Consider the following 12,305-nt stretch of genomic DNA (forward strand, 5'->3'; position numbering starts at 1 on the left):
TTAACTTATTTATTTTGAGAGAGAGAGTGAGAGAGAGAGAGCAAGTAGGGGAGGGGCAGAGAAAGAAGGAGAGAGAGAATCCCAAGCAGGCTCTGTGCTGTCAGCACTGAGTCTGACGTGGGGCTCAAACTCACGAACCATGAGATCATGACCTGAGCCGAAACCAAGAATCGGACTCTTAACCAACTGAGCCACCCAGGTGCCCCGTCTGTGATGCTTTTAATCAGTACTCTGCAAACCCATCCTTCACCACAATATGGCAGCAATGGTGAGATTCCTAACCCTGAGTCTTGCAGGATATCCAAGTGCTTTGTGAATTGTCAACCAAAGACAGTCTTGTTTCCAGTCTTATGGTAGTTCTCAGCGGCCAAATCTGTGAATGGTGTCGTGGGAGGAGCTCTGTCTTCATCAGACTGTTGTGATGGCCCAGACATGCCCTTTCCTGGCTGTACTAGATGACAGTGACATAGTGGATCATGTGTTCCCTGCTGTTGCCTTTGTAACCCATCAAATCCCTCCATTCTTCCTTCTGTCCCTCTTTCCGTCCGTCCATCCGTCCAGCCAGCCAGCCAGCAAACACTTCTTGGCATAGCTGGCACTAAACTGCCAGAGAATATGGAGGTCATGATCGTAGATCCTGCCCTTAGAGACCTTAAAATGGAAAATGGGAGTCAAGACGTTTAAGTACATGGATGAAAGCTCAAGGAAAATTTTGGTGAGGGAAAGAGTGGGCTTTGAACCGACTGCTGTTTGAGAAACACACACAGGATCCCAGTGTGTGAAAACTGTCCATCCTCACCGTAGGCGTGAAGGCCTTGAGGCTGGAAACAGGTGGGTCTGAGTGAGGAATCACCAGCATTTGCGTTGGGCTGAAAGGAGTGTGCATTTAGGGGCACCGAGGTAAACAGCAGTTCGTAGAAGTCAAGTTAAGGATTGGGACTTGCCTCCGTAGGCATCAGAGAATGCTTTCACAGCAGGTGTGGCTAAGGGAAGACTTTCTGGCCCTCACCTAAACCTGAATGCATGCTGAGAGATTTTGAGAAGTCTTCTACCCGTTAAAGAGTAGGTATTAGCTGAGAGATGGGGCCGTCTCACTGATGGGTGGTGGCTGATTCAGCAGGCATATGTAGCACGACCTACATTTCCTTCTCCTTTCATGGCTTCTTTTCAAACCTCTCCTTACTTTTCGGTTTTTCTCACTTTTATTGACAGTTTTTCCCACCGTCTTCAGCCATTCCTGTAAGACCTGTTCTCCAGCCTCACCTCCCAGCCCTCCAGGAATTTGGGAATTTGGAGAAGGGAGTTCAGCCTCCATGACCTCTTCTATCTTTGGAATCTGTTCCTTGGCTATAAATAAGGCCGTTGCTTAGTGCCACCATCGATGGTATTTGCAGCTGTCCCCTGGGAGATGGGCTTAGATGAATAACCCATTTTCAAGAGGACCTGGCCATTAGGTGACAGCTATTTATGGTTCCTATTGACCAGGGCCAAACCTGAACTGCCAGTGACATTAAAATTTCATTTGCAGTGAAGCTGCCTTTCCCTATTGGGCTGTCTCTTTCCATTTATTTGAAATATGTAACCACATTGGTCTAAGTCCTTAAAAAAAGATGAGCGACAAAGTCTTGGGGGACTCCTGTGTTCTGGCTTCTGGGATTTTCCAAAGGCTAAGTGGCTTACCCAGAGTCACCAGGTCAGTTGGTAAGTCACAGAGCCAGAATTCAAACCGACTCCTGCCTGGAATCAAAGCCTAGATAATTTCCACGAAACCATGCGTGTCTGATTTCTGAACCTGGCATGTCACTACCGAGGGTTTTATTTATTTTGTCCTCTGATGTGTCACTCACTCGGAGCTCAGTAGTTGATCACACGTGCAATTGTTAAAAGCTCGTTCATGCCGAATTTGCCTCAGTAGTCACAGTGCGCCATCTCTCCAGAGTTTCTTTCCCACCCCCTTCTTGGAAAATAAACAAGGCCCTAAAATGTCAGGCAACATCCCTTCGGGCTTTCTAATCCGATGTACTTGGTAGATGGTTGAATTCTCTAGTACACTTCTCATTGGAAAAGATTCTCTTCCTGAATTCTGTTTCTCCATCAAAGGGATATCACATGGTGCGTGATCCTTATTTCTTAGTGGCCTTGACGTTGAAGCTCTTTCACCTGTACTGTCATCAGATTCCTTCTCAAGTACCTGCCCCTTCTTTAGCTTGAACTGTGGAATACGGTCAGGCCCAGGGCCAGGGGAGAGAATGTCTTGATCTCTACATTAGTGACAGTTGTTAGAAGGATGAAGGTGCAGTGGTTTGGGAAAGCGGAAGGCCTGGGTTGAATGTCAACCCTGCTTCTTGTTCATTGCCAGACCTTAGGCAACTAACGTCTCTGACTCGGTTCTTTATAAAGTGAAGATTCCCCTCTGGAGAGAGGGTAGGGAATTGGCTTTTGATACTCCCATATGGTCTGTGTGTGCCACTGGAAGATAATACTTTGAGATGAGAAAGAACAATGCTCAGGCCCTCCTTGGTAGCACATACTTAGTAACCGTGCTGCCCTGTTCACCACGTGATATAGATTATCTAAATATTAAGAAGTAACAGGTGTGGATGAAATGCTCCCCCTTCCTCTTTCCAGAGATAATTACCCAGATTATCTATATGTAGAGCATGATCTGATCATTCTCAACCCTGCCTATGCATCAGAATTCTCTAGAAAACTTTGAAAAGAAAAAAAACCAAAAAGGCAGATGTGTCATTCAGACGTACTGAATCACTCTTCAAAAGTGGGGCCTAGACATCTGTGTTTTTTAAAACTCCCCAGGGGGGCGCCTGGGTGGCTCAGTCGGTTAAGCGTCTGACTTCAGCTCGGGTCACTATCTCTCAGTCCATGGGTTCGAGCCCCGTGTCGGGCTCTGAGCTGATGGCTCAGAGCTTGGAGCCTGCTTCCGATTCTGTGTCTCCCTCTCTCTCTGCCCCTCCCCCGTTCATGCTCTGTCTCTGTCTCAAAAATAAATAAACGTTAAAAAAAATAAAAAAGTAAAACTCCCCAGGGACTCTTGACTAGCAGCTAGAATTGAGACTACTCGTATAACCAGCAAATGGGGCAAGTGCGATGTGTGGATTATGGATAAAGCCCCTTGGGTTTTTTTTTTTTTCTTTTTCTTTTTTCCTGCCACAGGACTAAGGCTCTCACAGCCCGTGGCCTTTTCTGCTCATTTATACAGAGGCCTGTGATCACCATAATTTGCAAAGATAGTCTCAAATGAGGAATTTGAATATCCCTGCCTGTAATACTAATCAAAAACTCCCAACTTGGAATCTGATCAAGACCCTGCAAAGGGAGGGTGAGAACAGTTGGCCTTCCCTCTCCACTCCCAGGGAGCTGTGCACAACCAAAGATGCCTACACACGGGGCGCCTGGGTGGCACAGTCGGTTAAGCGTCCAACTTCAGCCAGGTCACGATCTCGCGGTCCGTGAGTTCGAGCCCCGCGTCAGGCTCTGGGCTGATGGCTTGGAGCCTGGAGCCTGTTTCCGATTCTGTGTCTCCCTCTCTCTCTGCCCCTCCCCCGTTCATGCTCTGTCTCTCTCTGTCTCAAAATTAAATAAAAAAAAAAACGTTGGAAAAAAAAAATTCAAAGATGCCTACACAAAGGTGCCTTCCTAAGCTGGTTCCCTGCTCTGTTGAAAGCTGTGGTTTTCTTTTGTGGGGTGCTTCAAGGGCCCCTTTCTAGGACCCGCGATGAACCCCAGTGTGCAATCTCTCCAAGGAGATACTCAATTTTCTTGCCCCAACAGCGTGGTCTACAGACCAATCCTAACCTGTCATGGTCCCTGGCTCCACCGCTGGAACCATCAGCGATGCCCTCTCTCTCCCTCAAGATTCTCAGGGCAGAAAGCAGATTTCAGACCATGGCAGGAATGCTCATCTCAAGACCCCTCATGACCCCAGTGAAGCACCAGGTTTGAGCAGGTGGGTAAGAGGATGTGCTTAGAGTACAGAGTTCTCCAATGACACCCTCCTCTCAAAAAATCCTCTCTCACCACACTTCCCTCTCTTTTTATATCCACCATCTGATGGAGCAGGAAACGACTTGAAACTGGCTTTTTGATATTCCCTTGAAATCCTACATTTTGCACATTTGTCTCACACTTAACTTGGTGCCTCTGTTGAAGCCCAGGCTTAGAAGCAGCTCAGTTTGTCGCGATGAGTTACCTGCATAGTGGCCAAAGGCTTAGGCTGGGGGTCAGACAGCATTGGTTTTGAGACCTTAAGCAAGTGTTTTAACCTCTGTGGATCTCTGATTTCTCAGAATTAAAATGGGACCAGTCATAGACACTAAGTTTGACATTGTAAGAATTAAATGTGACAAGTGTGTATAAAGGGCTTTGTGCTTGACACCCAGGAAAGTGGTACCCGTTATCCAACCCAGTTCAGCTAAAGCTCTAGCCATCATAGCTGCCTTCTCTCAAACTTCATTCACGAATAGACAGCCAGCTGTAGAGAGGGACTGCTTCATGGGTGCTCTGGGGAGAAACACTCTGGCTCAGCAGGTTGCTTGTCTAGAAGTCACCAGGGGAAGGTCTCATGGAGCACTGGTCACAAAAGCAGGGTCGCAAGAGCTAACTGAATTAAGCAAGTTATCAGGCAGTGGAAAACGCAGTTTGATTTGTGTCTACAAAGCAGATGGCCAGGACAAGATGATGAAATTAGTTTTATTATGTTAGGGGAAATTAATTTGTCACTTTTTTCTTTTGTTTTTTTTTTTTTTTTCCTTAAAAGATGTGATTTTTGTCTCTGGTAAAAGCGATTTGTCGAGAAAGTTTATCCTTTAATGGAAAACCAGGGAGGTAGTAGGACCTTGAAAACCCTTATATTCTAATTGTCTGTTAATAGTAAATTATGTAGAATGTGGCCAAGAGAACAGAAATGCTGCCACCTATTGCTGGCAAAAGCTGGCTTATGTTTCCAAGCACATGGGGGATTTAAAAAATCATCCTTAAAAATCTTCAGACAGTGGGCCATTGATTCATTTTGGAGACACTTTTCCTCTGCTGAAGTTCTTGGAATCTGGTGTTTTCTAACTTACCTTATGAATTACAATGTCTCCCATCACTTTTGATCTGGTTAACCTGGGGGAGCCTCAGGGATTTTGATTCCTTCTCTTAAAGGTGAGGAAGACTCAAATGGAAAATCTTTCGGAACAAATAGGCTCTTTTGAGATTGGGCTCAGGGTTATTAACTGGGAGATTCCCGACAGTTGTTCTTTGGGCACAAATAGTTCTTTTCATGGCTCTTTTGAAAGGATCAAAGCAAAACTTGGAGTTTTGAATGGCTTCTCTTTTAAGTCCTTTTATCATTCAGAGTTACTAATGAGCATTCCAGGCAACTCACCCACACTGGAAGAGCTTCTGGTACATGATAACTAACGTATAAACTTTGACGTATGCCCATGTGTGGTGTGTGTGTGTGTGTGTGTGTGTGTGTGTGTGTATACAAGTGAATGCTGTTTGTGAAGTTTTGTGGTCTCAAATCTAACTTCAGGCAAGGCATTCTGCCCTTGAAATGGCCGAATCCACACACACTCATGGGGTATTTAAGAGTTCGGTTTTCAAACCTGGCTGCTCACTGTCATCAGTTGTGGAGCTTCATACTTTTTCTTTTCAAGTAGACTTTTCATTTTACAATAGATTTAAATTTACAGGGAAGTTGTGAAGATGGTACAGAGAGCTTCCGTTTACTCCACATCGAGTTTCCCCTCGTGTTAGCAACCCCTTTCACTATAGTATATTTGCCACGATGAATGAACCAATATTTTAAAATTATCATGAGCTGAAGTCTATACTTTAGTCAGAGTTCCTTAGATTTTTTAAAAAATCTAATGACCTTTGTGTGTCCCCGGATCCCATCCAGGACGCCATGTTAGATTTAGTTGCCCTATCCGCTTAGGTCCCTCTCGGCTGTGACGGTTTCTCCAGCTTTCCTTGTTTGGATGACCTTGATGGTTTTGAGGATTACTGGTCAGGTGTTTTGTAGAATGGGCCCCTACCCCACCCCCAGCTGAGATTCGTCTTGTGCTTTTCTTATGATTGGACTGTGGGTTTTGGAGGGAAAAACCACAAAGGCAAAGTGCCATTTTCATCACATCCTATCAAGGGTACGTGCCATCAACATGACTTATTGATGGTGAGGTTAATCTCGACTGTCTGGCTGTGGTGGAGTTTGTCAGGTTTCACACCTGTAGAGCTACTCTTGTCCCCCTCTGTGTACTGTTCTCTGTGCAGCCCACACTTGAAGAGTGGCAGTTCACACTCCACTTCCTTGAGAACAGAATATCTACGTAAATTATTTGGCATTCTTTTTGCACAGAGGATTTTTTTTACTCTCCCCATTTATTTATTTATTCGGTCCCCTAGTTATATCAGAATAGACTCATGGATATTTGTTTCATACTTTGGGTTTTAACCCAGTACCGCCTCATTGCTCCAAACTGTTCCACCTTTGGCCATCGGGAGCTCTTTCAGTTAGCTCCCGTGTTTCTGTGACATAGCCCCATCAGTGTGTTTTGGTGCGGGCACACATCATTACTCTCTGGCACTATGATTGCTCCAGACCCATCTTGAATATTTCCTGTCTCTTTCCAAGAATCGGTGGTTTCTCTGAGGATCCCTGGTTCCTTATATTGGAGAATGGTGTTAGAAACCAAGATATGGGTACTGAGTGTGCTTGTTGTTACTAGGGTGTCGCTGTTTTTAGACCTTTTCACTTGGCAGAGCAAGGAAATAAATGTGTGTATATTAACCCATGTATATATACATAACTACAACTATTATATTAAGATTAAAGTAAACATTAGTTTGTAGTTATATAGTATATAGATCAGTATATAGTTTATGCTGATAAACTGTATTATCATTTAGTTTATAAACTTAGCTGATAATTTATATAGTATTTCCAACTCTGATCAATTACCACATGGATCATTCCTGCCTTCCCCCCCTTGCTTCCCCCCCTTCCTGCCTTCCCCCCTTGCTCACTGACTACAACAGTGAGAAGCATCTGTGAGGTTTGTTAAACATGCATGTACCAGGACCCACGTCCTAAGGTTGAGTTAGATGCCCACCTGGAGCCTGGGCATCTGTATTTTATTTTATTTTTTATTTTATTTTATTTTTTTTAACATATTTTGTTTTTAACGTTTATTTATTTTTGAGACAGAGAGAGACAGAGCATGAACAGGGGAGGGTCAGAGAGAGAGGGAGACACAGAATCAGAAACAGGCTCCAGGCTCTGAGCTGTCAGCACAGAGCCTGACGCGGGGCTCGAACTCATGGACCGTGAGATCATGGCCTGAGCCCAAGTCGGCTGCTTAACCGACTGAGCCACCCAGGCACCCCTGGGCATCTGTATTTTAAAAAGCTCTCCATAGGTTGAAAAATCCCACTGTAGGCTCATAGAACCATGTACTCATCTTTATAGCATTTGCCACAATTGTTCTCTGCCATCTTCTTATATCTTTATTTGATATCCTTATGTGATTAATGTTTGTCACTCTCTGAAGACAGTAAGCTCCTTGTCTGTTATGCTCATCACTCTATATCCCCCAGTAAGGGTGCACGGTGCATAAGCACTGTAAGTATTTGTTGGATCAGTGAATGCAATTACACACGGCAGTAATGAGGGAAGGGAAAATAAATATTTATACACCCCTTCCTACATTCCCAACACCTTTCTAGCTGCTTTTTGCAATATGGTCCACTTTGGGGATTTGAATTGGGTCTGGCTGACAACAGAATCCAAGCCCTTTATGTTACGGAAATCCTACCATAGGAAGCCCCTTGTTTCCTGCTTTGCATGTCACTGGAGCTGCCACTGGCCCTGATGGAGCTGTGTGGGTGGCCCAGGAGGAGGCCAGAGGGGGAGAAATGGCAGCACCCATTTAGAGTCTCACCAAGGCCCCATTAGGAAATTGACTCCAATTTGGTTTGGGGAGAGCGGTGTTTTCTCCTTCCTTTTCATGCTCACAATGAAGGTGACATTGATTTACAATTCAGTGGGTTGGAGCAGGGAAAGGAGGCTTCTATGGGTGGAAAAGATCAATTAAATGATTATCCCAGCTGCCACACACTAATGCCTTTCTTACTGAGTTTCAGAATCAGGAAGCAGAAGGCCACCACATTTAGCCTTTTACAGGAAATCTAATTGCCAGCTTCGTGGTGCCAAGTTTTATTAGATTGGCAAGAGTCAGTCTTAGCGGCTGCCAGTATCAGGCACTCCAGAAAGCTTCCCCCTGGCCACCTGGGTTCTAAATGACCTTCTCTGCTTCCTTTGTGAGTGCTTTTGCTGAAGTTTTATGAATGTAACATTTTTACAGTTTGTATCTTTTTGTGATTTTTGTCTGGCTTCTAGAGGCCGGGACTGAAAGCCTGGCCAGTAGTCAGAATTATTTATTGGTTTCCTACTATGTGGTAGGCACTGAGCTAGTGGCTGGGGACTTTAGCGGTGAGCAGAACCAAAGATTCCTGTTGTTTATACAGTCCTCCACCTAGAATGCTATTCCCCTAGATCGGTGGGTCCCAAAGTGTAGTGTGTATGCGAATCACCCAGAGGGTTTGTTCAAACCCAGACTGCTGGGGCCCACCCTCAGAGTTTTGGATTCGGGAGGTCTGGAGCGAGCCCTGAGAATCTCCATTTCCAACAGATCCCCAAGTGATGCTGATACTGCTCTGGGAGAACCACTGTCCTTCATCGTTGCATGGTTGTCTTCTTCTTATCAGTTAGGTCCCTATGTAAATGTCCCCTCCTTCGAGAGGCTGTTCTTGATTTCCTTACCATAGTATCTCTCCACCCTTGCCATTCATTCTCTATTGCGTTTTCTCCATGGTATTTATCATTCTCTGGTATGAGCTTGCTTGTTAGTTTATTGCCGTTTTGTCTCTCTCCCTCCCCCCTCCTCCACAATAGAATAGAGGCACATGAGAGCGTGCCTTTTGACTCTGACTCCTCCAAGCCTAACTAGTATCTGCTGCAGAGAACATGCTCAGTAAATACTTGAATGAATGAAACCCTCACAAGCGTGAGTGTTACAAAGGAGAGGCCTCGGATGCCATGGGAGTGGAACTGGTAGACCTCAGGGAGGGCAAAGACATCCCATTGCATCCTACAGGGAGCAATGGTGTGGCCGTGGCGTCTATTTCAGATATTGTACCCCAGTGTATTGCTTGCCAGGTCATAGGCCACATGGGATTTAATTGCTCCATAGCCTTTCCATGGTCCTTTCCACATTGAAAAAGGTCATCTCGAGAGCAGACCAGAATTCCCTCAGGCAGGCAACCGACCCTTTACAGACGGGTTCGGCAAACTGCCGGGTCCCAGATTACCAAGCTTGGCAGGATGCAAGGAAGGCCTGCCTGCAATGCGCCTCTTCTAATGACCTTCCTCCTGGTATCCACACCCATCCACTCGCCGAGATCTGGAACCTGCAGCCCTGTGGGGGCCTGGGTAGCCCTTTCCAAACCCCTGCAGGGTTGAATGAGGGCTCACACTCTCTTCCTTGTGCAGGCGTGAGACTTTTGGGGTGGGAACAGGTGGATTCCTCTCCTTCATCAGCCTCTCAGAGAAACGGAAGGGCCTGTCGTTCCTCTCGGAGAGAGAGTGTGTCAGGCAAAAGATGAGACGCTTGTAGGCAACACACACAGACAGAGGTTGTCAAAACCGCACTTCAGGAGATGCAGGCACGTCAGGCTTCTGCTCTTGTGTGGCCCCCGCAGCCACCGCCTGGCTGACGCGAGGTTTGCGCGGCCCCCGCGGCCTCAAGCTTCCTCGCTCGGCCTTTGCTAAGCGGGGAGCGAGCCCCCAGGTTTGTTCGCCTGGGACAGCCAAAGGAACCGCGATTTATTTCCCTTGAGTGTGTCATGAAAATGTCAGCACAGAGAGTCGGGTTATTTTGGAGGGCGAAGAGAATTTGGCCGGGGAGGTGGAGGGGGCCGCATCACAGCGCTCTGCAGCCAGGGCTGAGGGCCAGAGGGCCGCCCAGCGGGCCGGGGTAACATAAGCTGCCGCTATTCAGGAGGTGGCCCGTGTAAGAAAATCTGACCACAGCGGGAGCGTGACTTCAGCTAAAATTAACCTTCGAGGCTTCACACGCCTCCACAGTGCTTTGAACTAGACACCCCGAGAGGGTGCAGGCCGGTGGCTGCCCGCACCGCGCGGCTGTGGGGGACGAGCCATGCCTATAAGCATCAACTTGTGGGTTCCCGCCCGGGGCCAGAGTCGGGATTCCTGCGACCATTACAAAGTGGTAAGCAACGCTCAGGGACGCCGGCAGGGTCTCTGGGGAGGGATGATGAAGTTTGTTTGAATCAGGCTCCAGTGTAGACATGGTTCCAGGTGGTTTTCTATGCCGGCTGGGACCCCAAGGGCTCCACGGGAGGCCTTTCATCTGCCTAACACTTTGCTGGGCTGGCCGCCACCTCGTGAGGACCCAGCGGTGTATTTTTAGAGCAGGTAGAGAGGACTTGTCTGGAAGTTGTTGATGGCCTTAAAAAATACACTTGCGTAAGCCAACAGGTGTGGTGTGTTTTCTCAATTGTGGGCCTCAGCAGGTGCAAATAGGGAGAAAGATTGACCTCTGTTAAGGGTTTGAAGAGCTATAAGGGGGGGTGTTCTAGAGGGCTTTACCATAGAAAGGATTTGTTCCGGGGCAAATTGAAGCGACTTCTCTTCCTGTGAAGCCCGGGAAGAAGCACGCTGCTGACCTCTCCCACCCCTGGCCGGGGTCACCCTCGTGGGATCTTTCAAGCGAGTTGGTAACTGCCTCCGTGACTTTCCACTTACTGTGGGGAATCCGTGTGGGAACTTGCAACACAGGGCCAAAGGGGGAGACTTCTTTTTCTTTATGCCGCCTTAACCTTCAGCCCTGGGGCTAATGACGGTCCAGATGCTCCTGGTCCAGTGGCACTTTGGTGGCAGAATCAGAATGGTCACTTTGATGTGGTTTGCCTAGTTTGCAAAAAAAACCAAACGAGACCGTTTATTCCCTCCAGCCCCCATGCCAATGTCACAGGCATCATTCATGTTATAAGGCTTGGGAAGGACTCCTTTTCCAGGGTGGCGTGTGTACTTCTCTTATTTGCTTAATGATGGCTGCGTATAAGTGACTTTGGAATGGTTCACTGTAAACTGTTTAAGCCTCCAAAACATTTCCTTAGGTGAGCAGGTCTGGATTGCCCTTATCTTCAAGAATAGGAATGGTGTTGGTATGAATGATATAGGAAAACTCACTGTAAGAAGCTATCTCTTGATGTCGTTTTGAGGGCATTTTTCCACGTGAACCGCTCTGCTGAGCTCTCTGAATTATTTTCATCCTCTTGTTACCTCACTCCTCTGGGGCATTGGCTTATAAAAGCTGGCAGGCTGCTGGGATGCCGGAGCTGGTGTGTCTTTTGTGCTTTGTATGTCTAACACTGCCCAGGCTAAGCACAATTAATGGGGGCGTCTTTAGATTTTTTTTTCTTATTTTTTAGCCCCCAGATCTAGACTCGTTGCCCTGTGAAAGAGATTCCTTTCGAGGTAGGACGTTAAAAATAGACATTTCAGTAGAGGAAGCTATGGTATGTGGTTCCGAGCTTTGATGAACACCTCTCACAGGCTGCATGGGATCTCTGTCTCCTGCTGAACCTGGATAGACACTGACCTCCAATTTCTATTTTCTCCGGAAGAGAGGGCTCTCCAGTTTCATCCTGGAACTTCCCCCCCTATCCTGGACGTCCGCTGACCTGGCCTGGGTTTTATGACTGCCATGTGACCCCAAAATGGCTGGACTGAGTTTGAGTATCTGGGCTGCAGTGCTGATGTTAAATCTTGTCCAGCTGAGCTCTCCCTTTCCCCATCTGTTAAATGGGGAGAATGTGTGTGGCTCTGATTAGATTGTGTTTATGAAAGAGCCTTATTAATCGTAAGCACTGCGGATGGGAGGCCGAGGCCGTGCTGTTGTTATTAAGTCTTTATTCTTCTTGAGCTGAATCAATCGGGGCTTTCTTCAGGACCCAATAGAATAAATACTATCTTTGTGCTCTGGGCCAGATTGTCTCCCGGGTAGGGGAGACGCCCCTTCTTTCCTGGGTGCCAGCTTGATATCTGGTAGTCTTCCTAGTAAAAGCCTATTATAAAAACACAAAACATAAGAAACCTGAGATGCCCCAGGCCTGACATCTGGGCTTGGAGAAGGGCCCGGGGCACAACAGCCACTTCCACTGTGGCCAAGTCTCTTGGCCATGAAGTTCCTGAGAAGGGGAGGAGCAGGACAGCATTT

At 46.9% G+C, this 12,305-nt stretch overlaps 1 protein-coding gene across 16 annotated transcripts in view; it reads left to right on the forward strand.

Moving 5' to 3' along the window:
• Positions 1-12,305, forward strand: part of NAV2 (neuron navigator 2) — a 742,802-nt gene that overhangs the window by 442,195 nt on the left and 288,302 nt on the right. The window contains exon 1 of one of the 16 annotated variants that reach the window (XM_019812181.3): positions 10,050-10,292. The exons of the other annotated variants lie outside the window; for them this stretch is intronic. Within the exon in view, the coding sequence (XP_019667740.3) occupies positions 10,221-10,292 (72 nt within the window). The 5' untranslated portion in view covers positions 10,050-10,220. Of the gene's footprint in view, positions 1-10,049; positions 10,293-12,305 lie in introns of those variants that run through there. 16 annotated transcript variants of the gene reach the window in all.

The sequence above is a fragment of the Felis catus genome, chromosome D1 (genome assembly GCF_018350175.1).
Source record: "Felis catus isolate Fca126 chromosome D1, F.catus_Fca126_mat1.0, whole genome shotgun sequence".
Lineage (NCBI taxonomy): Eukaryota > Metazoa > Chordata > Mammalia > Carnivora > Felidae > Felis > Felis catus.